Source organism: Coffea arabica, chromosome 4c, assembly GCF_036785885.1.
Source record: "Coffea arabica cultivar ET-39 chromosome 4c, Coffea Arabica ET-39 HiFi, whole genome shotgun sequence".
Lineage (NCBI taxonomy): Eukaryota > Viridiplantae > Streptophyta > Magnoliopsida > Gentianales > Rubiaceae > Coffea > Coffea arabica.
Window position 1 is genome coordinate 2,482,620 of NC_092316.1, and position 14,498 is coordinate 2,497,117.

The window sequence follows — 14,498 nt, forward strand, 5'->3', positions numbered from 1 at the left end:
CAGGCCCAATTTAATAGAAGGACCGTTCATAGGGGGAGAAAGTAAATGACAATTAGGGACAAGGTTTAACTTATAAATCGAAAAATCCTATGACTTGATGCATGTGAGCACGAATTAATCTTATATATTATCACGGTTATATATATGACACGAGAATAAGATTTAGATTTCAAATGAATTATCATGCATCTAGTGTATTAGACACTGCCAGTCAGTATATAAAAGGCTAATTCTATAACCAATTGAGAAGAAGCAAATTAACAAGTATCGAGAAAACAATACCAGGTTTGAATGATCACTGCTCCATTAGGCCCTACCTATTTAGTGTTTACCCGTCCACAAGAACGTGTGTCACATCAACTCCAGAAAGACAGTGTTGTGTCCACAAGTTGGACAGCTACTGAAAGGGCATGACCCAAACCCAAAAATCAGAGCCCAGTCCTTTCTGGGCTCCGTTACACTCATGACGGATGAATACTTTAAGCCCAAGGTGGTGATGATTTGTCGAAAAGATGTTTGGTCTGTGATGAATTTGTTGCATCTTACTTGTCTCATTTTCCTTTGTGACTTCTTATAAGAAGAAATAATTAACGTCCATTTCCAATACACGAACAAGATCAACAACATTTTGCTTCTCAATCACCAAAAAGGAAGCTGAGATAACAGGCATAGCTCGAACATAAAAAGCAAAGAAACCAACCAAGGTCACTTTGATTCAACAACCAAGTCTGGTAGCATATAGACTTGGAGTTCTTGTAAATAATGTAGGATGCCTGGGGGACTTTTAGCAATTGAAGGAAGCATCGACATGTTATGGTTTTCTGGATTTGCGATCAAAGTAGACTAACGAATTTTGATTTAACCAATGGAGGGACCGTTATCATGTCAGGTTTCGAGTTCAAATCCTGTGCAGTTGGGAACGAAAAGATCAAAACAAAAAAAAAAAAAATCCAATGGAATGAAGCATAGGTCCCAAACAAACAATTTGATTTTGTAATCAATCATCATGATAAGAACAAGTTGACATGTTGAATTAGGTAATCAATCATCATGCTTAAGCTTTAAACCTGTCTGGTGGAAACAAACTAGTCATGAAAACCACAAATACAAGGACTATCTGAGAACAAAACACATCTTTATTTTTTCCCGTTCCTCCTCTTTTTCTTTTTTCTCTCTTTTTGGGCCCTGAAAGGAGCGGCCTCTGGGTTGTGGGGGTGGGGTGGGGTGGGGTGGTTTCTACAATAAAATTATACTAAGACAAACCACTCCCTCGTCCATATACTTCACAGAGTATTCATTTGCCTTTAATAGGAAGAAGAGTTTCCTACCATTACTAGTACTTTATTGGTAATTTCTTGTATTTTAAGCATGCAAATGAACATCACAAATTCACAATTCACACATACATGGCTTAGTAGTTACTTCCAGTAAAGACAGAACAGAAGTTGAAGGCCTAAAGTCGTTGAAAGTTCAGGGTCAGGTTGGCTCCAAAGTCGCCTATTCGATCGGAAACTGAAAAGGCCACTTCTACAAACCCCACAGCCTCCTTTGCTTCTCCGCTTAAATTGATGGAGGACGAAAAATGGCAGTGCGTCTGAGAAAATCCTGGCCTTACTCAAAGACTTCGGTCTTTGCTACTGTATCAAATCTCCACCGCCGCCGAAGGGACGATGCCCAACAACTCCTCCGCATTGTCTCCTCCATTGCCCTCCTTCATGCGGAAACCAATTGGGGAAGACGAGGCGGAAGACGAGAGCAAAACCAGCTGCTTAACGGTAGCCCTCTGCCCTTGTCTCGTTTGCTTCATTCTCCTGGCGATTGTAGTCTCCGTCGTACTTATTGTCAAGTTCCATTTATTTTGCCGCACCCCACTTCATTCTTTCCTCTTCAAGAAAACTTGTCACTCCCACTAGGCCTCCCGAGAAAAGCTGGATCCTTTAATTCTACTGCTTCGATTGTTGCAAACCTTAGTAACAATCGGCACCAATTTAGGAGATTTTGTAGTATTACTGATTGTGAGTTTGAGGATTTTTCGAATTCTGATGTTGAATCTGAGTTAGAGAATAGTGATATTGCTGAGAGTGTGAAATCGGAGGCCGATCCCAATGAGGTGGATAGAGTATGCAAGGTTATCGACGAATTGTTTACGTTGGATAGGAACATGGAGGCGGTTTTAGATGAATCTGGGATTAATTTGAGCCATGATTTGGTGGTGGATGTATTAGAGAGGTTTAAGCATGCTAGAAAACCAGCATTTCGGTTCTTCTGCTGGGCTTCTCGGAGGAGTGATTATGCTCACGATTCGAGAACTTATAATGCGATGATGAATATACTTGGGAAAACTAGGCAATTTGAGACTATGGTGTCACTTCTTGAAGAAATGGGCGAAAAGGGGTTGCTCACGATGGAGACTTTTATCATCTCTATGAAAGCTTTTGTGGCAGCCAAAGAGAGGAAGAAGGCGATAGGGATGTTTGAGTTGATGAAGAAGTATAAGTTTAAAGTTGGAGTCGAGACCATTAATTGTTTGCTTGATGCCATGGGGAGGGCTAAGCTAGGAAAAGAGGCCCAGATTCTGTTTGAGAAACTGGAGCATAGGTTTACACCAAATTTGCGGACTTATACTGTTTTGCTCAATGGTTGGTGCAGGGTGAAGAACTTGATGGAGGCTGGGAAGGTGTGGAATGAGATGATTGACGAGGGTTTTAAGCCTGATATTGTTGCTCATAATACCATGCTTGAGGGGTTGTTGAAAGGTCACAGGAAGTCTGATGCAATCAAGCTGTTTGAGGTCATGAAGGCCAAGGGTCCAGCTCCTAATGTTAGAAGCTATACGATATTAATGAGGGATTTATGCAAACAAAGAAAGATGAGAGAAGCTGCTGATTACTTTGATGAAATGATTAGGTCTGGATGCGAGCCAGATGCCGGGGCTTACACATGCTTGATTACGGGCTACGGGAATGAAAAGAAAATGGATAAGGTGTATAGCTTGTTGAAGGAGATGAAGGAAAAGGGATATCCTCCTGATGCACGAATGTACAATGCTCTAATCAAGTTGATGGCAAACAGGCAAATGCCAGATGATGCAGTCAGGATTTATAAGAAGATGATCCAGAATGGGATTCAACCAACCATTCACACTTTCAACATGATGATGAAATCATTCTTCTTGACGAGGAATTATAATATGGGCCATGCCGTTTGGGAGGAGATGAATAGGAAAGGTTGTTGTCCTGATGAAAATTCTTATGTTGTTATGATCAGAGGGCTTATAAGGCACGGAAGATCAGTTGAGGCTTGTAAATTCTTGGAGGAAATGATCGCAAAAGGCATGAAAGCACCTCAACTTGATTATAATAAATTTGCAGCAGATTTTTCTCGAGCTGGTAAACCTGATGTACTGGAGGAGTTGGCTCAAAAGATGAAATTCTCAGGGAAGTTTGCGGATTCTAATCTCTTTGCAAGGTGGGCAGAGATGATGAAGAAACGGGTTAAAAGAAGGGATCCCATTAGAACTGATGGGCGGCGTGCCTGAGTAACTAGCTCAAGACAGTTTGTTATTTCTTGTTGTAAACTACTGAAAAACTTGGATTTAGTTGTCTAAAATTTCCATGTCGTTGGACTGATAGTAACGCTTTATTTTACGACCGCATCATTTCCGTTAAAAGGTAGATAATTTGTGATTAGAGTTCCAATTGCTATTAACATAACAGACGTAATATTCAATTAACAAACCCGTCCTCCGGAGGTTTTTTCTCATGCAAATTTTCCTCGTAACTGCGTCTGCAAGTTCGGCTTTCAACTAACAAAAAAGGCCCATGTAAAAGATCACGTCATCTGATCCTCCCTGTCCAAGGTTTTTGGAGTTTCCAGCCACGAGCGGTATTTGTTAAGGTTGAAAGAGCCAAAAAAAAAAAAAGTGTATAAAACAAATAAGCATTCAGAACGTATACAATCATCGCCTTTCGTGCAAGGCATGAGATTTTCACTTTGTGATATTACAAAGCTGCGAAGCTTTACAATAGCTGCTACATGATTTTTGTATATTTGATAAATAAATCATAATAATCAATAATGACAAATAATGACGAGACCAGCCGAAACCGTAGAGAGAAGTAGAGGATCCAAAATATAGACCCTCCCCTCCACTAGAAGAAAAAGCACTTCAGATAAAATGAGCTAGCAATCATCGCGATATAGCTGACGCTCGCAATTTCCACTTCAAAATTTTAATTTGCTCCAAGTCGATCGTAGGAAAGTTGCAGAAATCAAAGAGACCATCGGATGCTCACCACAGACTCCCATATGCACCTCCAAACAAGATTTAGCGACCAGCAGACACCAAAACATTATGCTCCTTAAGGCGTCTCTGAAAATGAGCCAAACGATTTTGTAACTGTAGGATACCAGCCGCCTTTTGAGATAGGATTGCATTCAATCTAGAGATGTAATTGTCCAGCTGATTCCCAGGTTGATCCGCCTCAACTAGTAGGTTCATCTCCTGCAGAAAATTTAACAAAGCAACTTGTGAAACAGAAAGCTGGTAATATAACATATGCAGTTTACTTCTTGTTAGTTGTTTGTTATGGAAATGGAGCGTTATCTGTTATGCCAAAATACGACTATTAAATTAATCAAATGTATCAATATTTGGTTCAACTTTTATAAGAATAAGTTCTCCAGCAAGTGTAAAACCAGCAACATCTCATCTCCATTTTGCAATAGGGTTAATTTCATATATCATCTACTAAAATGAACAGCTAATGAGTTCATCAACAGAGAGCAACTGAAATGGTATTTTCTTCTAATCTGAAATTACTCGTACGGGCAGTTTATGATTAAAACCATCGTTTGACTAAGAATGTAGAGCAGATGTTGTAATTATCACAGACCTCTCTAACTATGTCCATTGTCTCCTCTACTTGTCTTCTATGAGCATTAACAAGATCTTCCTCTTCCTGGGAAATGAGACGGCAAAAGAAAATGGAAGCAGAAAGTTAATACACAATTCCCAATGAAAAAGTGTGCAGTAGGACTTGTCTATTTACCTTCAAAAGTGCATTCAAATCATCGTCAGGGTTCAAGGTTTTTGTGTCTGATTTAGGGTGTTCCTTCCACTTCATCTGGCCATTGGCTCTTCTTGATTTATCTTCTAAGCTTGAGAAACTTGATACTTCAACTTTCGCATTCTTCTTCCAGGTAGGTTTCTCTTGCTCATAGAAATCCTCCTCATAGTCATCTTTATCATTTTGTTCAGGCCATGAGTCACCTGTCTCATCTTCATATGTTGATGAAGGGGGTAATCCTGAAGATAGAGATACAGTGGTTGACTCTTTCAGATTTACAGTTGAAGATGCAGGCTCCTTTTTTGATGCACCAGTTTTTGAAAGACTCTTAACCCTGAATCAGAAGAGAAGATTACTTAAAAGAGAAGTTAAAGGAAGAAAACAGAGTGGCAGTTTCTCACAGATAGTTAACACTAGCAGAAAATTACAGGTACCTATCTGCATATCTCAATGTATTCAAAGTATGTTCACAGGATCCTGAGCTTGGTGAAATGCACGATATCATAACTGTCCTAGAATTTCCAACAAATGAGTCCCTCAATACTTCAGTCAATTTACTGCCTCTAAAGGGAATATGGACTTGATCATTGTCTAGAGCTCGAATACACTCCTTTAGTGCAAGCAAACTTTTGTTGATTTCTGCTCCTTCCATTCTGCAATCATGGAAAGAAGATGTCCAGTTAAAAACAATCACAGTTTGCCCCTGTGAAATGCCAAAGGATGGGAAAGGGTTTAGGATGATGCTAAGGAAACCAAGCAACAAAATAACTAAGGAAATCACTTATGTGCAGTTGTGCATAACTAAGGGTATAGGCTGCGGTCCATTCTTGCGACTATGCATTAATGCCATGAGAGTTCATCAGATTCAAATATTTTTTTAATTCAAGAATCCTAGTTTCCAAACCATATAAACATGACACCACCTTAGAATTTTGAGAACTAGACGGGAGAAGTTTATACCTTGTCTGCTTGTCATTATCAGTGGTGTCTGCACCACGTTCACTTCCAGCAAGATCTATGAAGGATAGCTTTCCAATTACTCGAGCAGGTTTGGAATCACTACCATCAGCCGACCTTTTGATAGCAAGCTGAAGTATGGCATGGGATCGGGACGACTCCTCATTTGCACCTGTAGTCCCTGTACTTCTTGTGGCACTTCCTTTTTCAATGAGTTCTTTTATTGTCTCCACATCTGATACTCTGTATTCTTGCAAGCCAACAATGCAAACTTGCTGCTTGCCATCCTCTCTCATGCAAAGTTTTCTGAAGAAAAGGAAGGTTTGGCTTTTCTTAATATAAGAATTCTAATAGCCATATATTTCCAGTATAGAACACTTTCAAACTGCTTACTTTCGCTCATTAAGGAGATCAAAGAGTTTCCCTCCATATATCTCAAAGAAGCTGACAAACAACTGAAAGCCTTGATTCCTGTAAGTGTGATGCATGAGCCTCAAAATATCACGAGATGCTCGGAGGGGTAGTGGTTTCATGGTATAAGTTTTCCCACTTCCTGGAACCGAAAAAGTGGGCCATCAGACGGAATGCTATTGAAGAGCAAAAGGAGCAAATTTGTCATTGTCTTTGTCTTTGTGAAAGACCGAAAGAGAAATTTGTCATTGTTTTTGTGTGAAAACATTAAAGTCCAACATCTTGTGCATATCACCCAGCAGGTACAAGTCAAACAAAACAGGGGAGTTTGCTAACTATAGGCCCTGAAGTCAAGCATCTAAACTCCATAAAACTGAAACAAGATCAAAGTTATCAAGATACAACACCAGAGAGTACAACTAACTAGTGCTAATCACCATAGATTGCAACATCCTTTCACTTGTATAAGTGGTACTTTATGTGCTATATTATACAGTAGTAAACAGCTGGCAAAGCTACGGACTACGAATTTAAATAGTTTAATGCGTTGGTTAGAGGAACACGTATAAAAAGGTAATCAAAGCTTGCAAATAAAAACAACTGGAACCCAAGAGTTACTGATCTTAAATTTCTTTGGCAACTGTGGTAAGAAAAGAAATGACAATTATGAAACAACTTCAAGAAAAGCAGAAACTAAATAAGAGATTTAGTGACTAAATTTGATATGGAGAAAAATAACTTGAAAAACCAAGGGATCTCAGGAATCAATACAGATGTAACAGACCAAATGCAAGCTTAATACCTGTTTGCCCATAAGCAAAGCAAGTTGCTTTTGTGCGCTGGAATATAATTGGAACAATTGGTTCCACAGTTTCCCGGTAGACCTAAGGAAATGACATGAGGTGGAATTAAAAAGGTGCCACGAGCACCATAAGTACATTGTGATATATTAATTATTCCCAAGGATCTGTTCAGTTTCTCCCATTACCTCATCATTTGAAACCTCCTCATTCAGCACTGCATCAAAGATAAATTCATGCTTCTCCACATATTCTGTTAGGTCAACCTGCAATATGTTGAGATCTAAACATTTCAACTTGAACATAAATAGTAGGGAGGGAAATGAAGCAAGTTGTATTATATCATTTGCATACAAACATCAGCACAATTAGTGAGTTTGTAAACCAATGCAGCTTAGAGATGTATTGCTGCAGGAGATTAGTGTAAAGAACTGAAGTAGACACATTAAGAAAAATTACTAACAGTACTTGAATTTGGGCTTGTTCTCTCTCTCTTATCATTTTTGGGGGGGAGGGGGGGGATGAGACAGACAGACAGAGTTATAGAAAAGATTGCCAAATGCACATTGCTATGACGAGGCAATTGTGGCTGCTTATGAACTTTTCATGATACTGTCAACATATCGAACAAGTTTAACAAGTTAAATAGAGACTGACAAAAAACCAGAAGAAGGCAGCCCTCAAAACCAAGTAAAGAAATCATGAAAGCAAAAAGAATAAGTTCAAAGCATGAACCTGAGATTTAAATTTCTTTTAAATGATAACATACCCTCAGAAGTAACTATGATGCCAGCAAAATGAAAATATACACTATTTCATGCATTTAAACTTGGTTCATGCAAAGCCATCTTAGATAACCATATTGCCACATACCTTGAGTTTGGTCTCATGAACCACAAGAGAGTTGGACTCTGTTTCTATGATATCTTCCTCATTTTTGGCCAACTCCTTCTTGTTTAGAGGTCTCTTGCGCACCTGCAAATAACTAATATGAGCAAATCCGTCGGCAAAGGTCACAGTTAGAATTATGTTCCTCTGCAAATAGGACACCACAGAGAGGGTAAAATGATTCAATGTGGGACTGGGGACAAACATTATTACTTAAAATGTAATTAATGTTTTCCAAGTAAATGATGTGACACCATAGAATCTATCAAAATGAAGTTAATTCTACATACTGTAACTTGATATTTTTTCAGTTAAGTGGCAAGAAGATCAATAAGTGACTGACAAGAACATGTTGGAAAAACTTACCACAACTTTGATCTTTGCGACATTGCTAGCCTTCTCCTTATCTACAGTGAAGCTTTTCATAACATTCTCCTCTGGCAAATTCCGGAATTTGCTGGTCTGTTTATTATTTCCAAAATATGACTCGGAGTCATCAAAGCTTCTGCCCCGAGCATAATGATGCATAGAAGAGGCATCATACAGGCCAGGTACTGACAACTACAAAGATTGCAAAAGAAACTGGGATCAACATCAAATCAATCTATACATAACTTTTAACATGCATGGTCTTGCTTGTCAGGTTTCAAACATAACCAAATTCTTGTACGGATATTTTGGCAAGCCAAGTTAGCGGTCTAGCTATAAGGATTGTAAAATCACGTCCATATACCAAACACAGGAGATAGATGTTTCATTTGATGCTTCAAAATTAGATCATGGAATCTTCCCCTGCACAACATTTCCGACCACTAGGTGCTCTAAACCAAAACAGTTTTTTTGTGCAATACATTTGAGCAAAAATAAATAAACAAACTTTCCAGCAAGTTGTTGATCTACCTATCGCTCTCAAGTGAATAGTAAGACTGAGTGATCAAATAAGTATGTATATATGATAACTTGACGCCCAGAGCTACATTTGAGGGACATATATGATAACACGATGCCCAGAGATACAGAGAAAGATAACAGAAAATGCAGCTTGATCAATCTTCCCATTCTTCCACTAAAATAAGCAACATGAATCAAAAACCAGCACATTGTACATAATAAGTGAACTTTCAGAGGAAAGTTGACATGCTAATTTAAGTGCCATAATTTCCTCTAGAATTTTCTCAAACAACTCTGCCAAGGACAAACCAATTATTAGCGCGGAAAATTGAAAATGTTGCAATGGTTAAAATCAATTTCTATTTAACTCTTTGTTACTCTTTTTTTTTTTTAGTTGCATAAATCTGCTGAAATTAAAACTTTCAAGTATTGCATTCATTAAAAAAGAATAAAATTTGGGCAGATAGGATACTATATTGCTGCAAAAAGAAATGTACCTCAGGAAGAAGCTCAGTATCAAAAGAATGCAGATCCAAGAGTCCTGGACTGTACTCATTCGGCGAAACTCCATCCTCTTCACCATTCCTCCTCCGCAAATTAGCCGCCGGCGGTGTCAACGGTTCCGTAAAGATATCACTTCCCCCACTGAATGTCCTCTGTGGACCCCTATACATTCTCGAGCCCTGATTTCCACCATAATATCCGAAATCCTATTTCCAAAAATAAAAAAGAAGCTTCTTTAACTACAATCTCCAAGCACCAGATCTAAAAGTAAAGAGATATCCAACAGATTAGAACCTGTGCCGGAGGCATTGAGTTGTTGGAAGAGTGAAGATGTTGCAAACCAGCTGATTGCAGCCATCTGCCGTTAGATGAAGCTTCCAGGAAGTTATCGGAGTATTGCCGCTGATGATGCACCGTCGATGCGCCAGATCTTTGCCTTCCTACCGCATTCATTGTCCTTACTGTCTAAAAACAATGTCGTTTTGCAGCTCCGATCAGGACTTCTTCCAAAGCGCCGGCGATTAAGTGAACAAATATTTAGAATGTTAAATTTTAATTAGTTCAAGCGTATAAAAAGAATTAATGATTTAATGAGATGAATGATGTCAAGTTGCAGAGGAATGTGTGTTGTGTCATGTGTGTGTGTGTGCGCTACTGAGTTTTTTATGCGTGCGTGAGAAAAAAGAACTGGAGAAAGACGAAATGAAGACCCCGTCGCACTCAGAAGCTTCGCCGTTCAACGGTCGTGATTTCAACCTTTTTTCACTGCAGCAGTAAAAGCTTTTGAAGTTTTTGACTGCCGGTTGCTGACAGTTGGACTCGAAGTGTCACGACAGCCGAAGAAAAAAAGGTTCAAAAGAACAGTAATTAGTTTAAATTAAATTAAACGGACCTCTTTGAAGTTTATCTTTTTTTTTTTTTGAAAACGAGGTTAAACAAAATTTTAAGGATTTATTTTTTTGAAAGAGTTGTTGGAAAACTATCTGTGGCACTTTACTAGAAATAATGCATATGCGATAAATGTGTTTAGAGAAAATGATGTTTAAACATTGTAATTCGAGTTTTCAAAGTTATCTTATAAGTAATTAGTTTAAATTAAATTACACAGACCTCTTTGAAGTTTACCTTTTTTTTAAAAAAAAAAAAAAAAGAGGTTAAACATAATTTTAAGGATTTATTTTTTTGAAAGAGTTGTTGGAAAACTATCTGTGGCACTTTACTAGAAATAATGCATATGAGATAAATGTGTTAAGAGAAAATGATATTTAAACATTGTAATTTGAGTTTTCAAAGTTATCTTATAAGCATAATAAAATGAGGGATTGTTTTTAGAAACACATTTCCTTTCGATCTCAAGTACCATTCATTGAAGTTTAAAAAAAAAAAAACAGAACATAGCCCGACTTTGACAAATTCAAATACTTTTAAAAGTTGAATGTGTTAACATTTTTAACAATAATATATACTAAGTAGTGATTAGAATGTGTGGAATTACTAAAGTACTTATTAGAGAGTCTTACTAAGAGCATCCACAATAGTTTATATTCTTTAGATTATAATCCACATGTCATGTTAACATTTTACTTTCTCTTCTTTTTGTCACGCCCCATTTTTTGAATAAATAAATAAATGGTTTAAAATGAATGTATTTTTGTGATTAAAAAATGGATTTTGATTTAAAAGAAAAGTGGGTCTAAATGGGGGTTTGAGAATGCGACGATTTGACCCAAAATTATAGTTTAAAAAGGGTTTTTTGAAAAATACGGAGTCGCCACTTGGTAATGAGTTAAGGTGTACCAAGTCACCTAAAAATGAATTTTTTAAAGAAAAATGGGAAAGAGTAGTAAGAAACTCCTTTTAAACGACTCCTAGTCCACGTAAACCAACGAAAAAGGTTCGGGAGTCACATTTGACGAAGGGGAAGGCAAGGATAAAAATCCAAGGCACCCCTTCGACCTAGCCAAGGCTAGTTGCGTGATTTAATCAAAGTTTTTCTTATTTTAACCAAAGAATTTATTACATTTGGATGCACTACATGAATGCAAACCCTAGACCTAGGGGTATTGGGGGAAATTTCTCTTCGAAGGTTGAGTGGTGCCAATCACATTAATTGTGAAACCCAATAACGATCTTTTGAAGAGGTCACGAATAATGCGAGTGGGATGCGAATGAATGGAATGCATGTATGCAATGTGAGGACATGAGTTTGAAAAAGTAATAAAAAACAATAAATATGTAAATGAAAATGTGCAAGTGAGTGGGCAAGGTACGGTATGTGAAATGATAATATGAAGTGCATGTGTGCAAGTGATGATAAAAGTGTTCGTGTGCAAGTGAAGAAACATAAAGGTACACGTGTGCAAAATGGGACAAAAGTGTTCGTGTGCAAGTGAAGGGATAAAAGGTATACGTGTGCAAATGGGAGGAAAAGTGAAAGTGTAATGATAGAGTGGATTTAGAATGCATGAGCCTAGGGAATGCATGCATATTGGGTACGGGGAGACCTAAATCGTGACTCAATTTGCCCTTTTATAGAGGGAATACAAGCGTGCTAAGGCTTAAAAAAAGCCACACTCGTCTATATCCCATATTTAAGGGGACTCTCAAGCAAATGAACCCTATAACTAGCATGAAATGCAAAAATTCTAAAATGGAGGGAAATGGGGTTCGAGGGGCATGCAAAATGATAAAACTAAAAAGAATGCATGACATGTAATGAACACGCAAATATGTACTACGAGGGGAAATCCCTAAGGGTCTAGCGTTGGACTAGCCCATTTTATGAATTCCGACTAGCGTTGGACTAGTGGAAACGTGCATTCATCCATCACATTCATTCAGGCTATGAAAAGCGAGTAGACATGTCAATCATATAGCACATAACACTTAGCATGCATATCTAAATGCCAAAACCTAAGAAAACGATTAAACATATAGCACATAGACACGCAAGACACATAAGATGATTAAGGCCCTAACTATTACATTTGCTAGCTAGGCACAAGTCTTCAACAGCTCTTCATTGAAAGCTCCTCCAAACCCTATCTATTACAAGCCAAGAGGTGTACACATACCCCATTAAAGAAAAAACTTAACAAAGCAAAAGTAAATGAAATGAATGAAAGGAATTAAGGAAATGTAAAGAAAGCGAAGTAGACATGCAATTCACTTAGCACATTGGATCACATAGGAGAGATAAAAAAGGGTAAAAGAAATTATACCTCCCTTGGAATGGTGCCTTAAATGGAGTGAAATCACTTATTTATCTTCCAAAATAAAAGAAATGGTCAATGTACCAATTTATTTGAAGAAATTAAAGAAAATAGGCAAACACGAGCTCATTCGGTCATAAAGCCCCTAAAGTCATGACTTAAGTGCAATTGACAAAGCATGGTAGTTAATTGAAACAAAACAATCAATGAAATCGCAAAACTAAAGCTGTCAGGGACCAAATTGAAGACATTATTCAATCGGTTGGGTCATAGTGGAATAAAGGAAGACTTGTAGGGTTAAAATGCAAACTACAAAACCTTTTGCATGCATGCAACGAAAGAAACATTCATCTGCAATTTTTCAACCATTTTCTGCAATTATTGTGTTCATCCTAATGCCATCTTCCCATCCAAACTAAGCTAATATTTTTAACCCAACATCGCAGCCTTGATTCCAAAAACAACAAATTCACAAATATCAACATCCAAAACAAACCAAAAGAGACAAAGAGAAATGTAAGAATGGGAGCATGCGATTTTCTGAAAAAATTTCCTGCTATTGCTACCATGAACAAATGAATCAACATTTTTGATCAACGACACAAGCACAATCCATCTAAAATGATACAACGTGAACTGAACATTTAAAAAAAAATCAGCAGCAAATGGCCAAGCATAGAATCTGAATATTCATTTGTTTCTAGGTCCCCAACAAGAAAAATCTAGACCCATCTTTGTTAGAAAATGTTTGCAACATCTTAAACAATCAGTAAATAAAAACAAGATCATCAAATGAGCAACCCAAGAGAGAAAAACCGATTTTTCCTGTACTGCTGTATCGAGTCGAGCCTTAAGTTTGTTGCAGCGAATTTTGTGCTCGATGCTTAGTTTAAGGCAAACTGAAGCCCAGGTGATAGGATCGGCAAGTGTTTTCATACTGTTTTGGTAGAAAGTTCTGGAGTTTAAACACCAAATCAATGGATCAAAAGGCATATGAAAATCTGGAATATTTCTGTCATTGTTGCTGGTTTCTATTGCCATGTTCACAAGTTCCACATAATAGCTTGCTACCTATACTCGTCATTTTCGAAACCCAACAATAACAACCCAGAAATGGATAACCAGCAGCAGATAGCTACAACACTCATCAAACCCACTCAACTTTCATGCTTATGAATCCGACCTCAGCTATTAGCACACGGGCTCTGACCAAACTCGGTATAGTCAGAGTTTCTTTTGAAAGCATTAAGCCTGACTCTTTCAGCTCAAGATTGTCACTTTAAGGCAATTTATCAGACAAACAACAAGCATGAGAGGATTCAATAATGCATAAATGAAAGAACAACAAAGAAAAGTTACCTCCGCTCCTTTTGGTAGCAAACAGCGCTTGAGTAGCAGAAACGATGAGCTTCAGCGCGGGTTAGAGGAACCTGGAAGATGTTCCACCTTCGGCTTCGGCTGTTTTCGATGGAGGTTGAATGCGGTGGTGGTGATGGCGAACAGCAGCAGCCGTGGATGAGGACTAGTGGTGGCTCGGGCAGATGTGTGAGGAAGAAGTTGTTGTTGGAGTGGGTAATGCTCAGAATGACCAAGGAAGAGGAGTTACTTGATCTGACTCGATGGATCCACCTTGTCAACGGTCGATTATTAGCGAGAGCCGCCGTTCGTTATCTAGACGAAATGCCAAAGCTGTTCCTGCCCTCCTTGGTCAACGGGAAGGAGCTGATAATATTTGCAAGAAGGTTCATGCTTGGAAATCACCCTCC

At 38.2% G+C, this 14,498-nt stretch overlaps 2 protein-coding genes across 2 annotated transcripts; one reads left to right on the plus strand and one right to left on the minus strand.

The window, feature by feature from the left end:
- The first annotated feature begins 1,437 nt into the window (after positions 1–1,437).
- Positions 1,438–3,670, plus strand: LOC140005124 (pentatricopeptide repeat-containing protein At3g62470, mitochondrial-like). Its single transcript, XM_072045421.1, has one exon. It carries the CDS (start codon positions 1,583–1,585, stop codon positions 3,536–3,538), a length of 1,956 nt encoding a protein of 651 aa, XP_071901522.1. The 5' UTR covers positions 1,438–1,582; the 3' UTR covers positions 3,539–3,670.
- A 218-nt stretch (positions 3,671–3,888) lies between these two features.
- LOC140005123 (kinesin-like protein KIN-13B) lies at positions 3,889–10,176 on the minus strand. The gene is made up of 12 exons (XM_072045420.1): positions 9,815–10,176; positions 9,514–9,726; positions 8,492–8,686; positions 8,111–8,212; positions 7,426–7,503; positions 7,240–7,321; positions 6,420–6,579; positions 6,030–6,332; positions 5,504–5,722; positions 5,052–5,403; positions 4,896–4,961; positions 3,889–4,504 (listed from the first exon to the last, which is right to left on the minus strand). The coding sequence occupies exons 1-12, from the start codon at positions 9,971–9,973 to the stop codon at positions 4,328–4,330; spliced, it is 2,106 nt and encodes a 701-aa protein (XP_071901521.1). The 5' UTR covers positions 9,974–10,176; the 3' UTR covers positions 3,889–4,327.
- Between the last annotated feature and the right edge of the window lie 4,322 nt (positions 10,177–14,498).

Coding starts and splice junctions, on each gene's coding strand:
- LOC140005124 (XM_072045421.1), top strand. CDS start 1,583: ATGGCAGTGCGTCTGAGAAAATCCTGGCCTTACTCAAAGACTTCGGTC.
- LOC140005123 (XM_072045420.1), bottom strand. CDS start 9,973: ATGAATGCGGTAGGAAGGCAAAGATCTGGCGCATCGACGGTGCATCAT. Junction 7,322..7,425: donor AGGAGGTTTCAAATGATGAG/GTAATGGGAGAA, acceptor TCATTTCCTTAG/GTCTACCGGGAAACTGTGGA. Junction 4,962..5,051: donor ATTTGAATGCACTTTTGAAG/GTAAATAGACAA, acceptor CTCATTTCCCAG/GAAGAGGAAGATCTTGTTAA.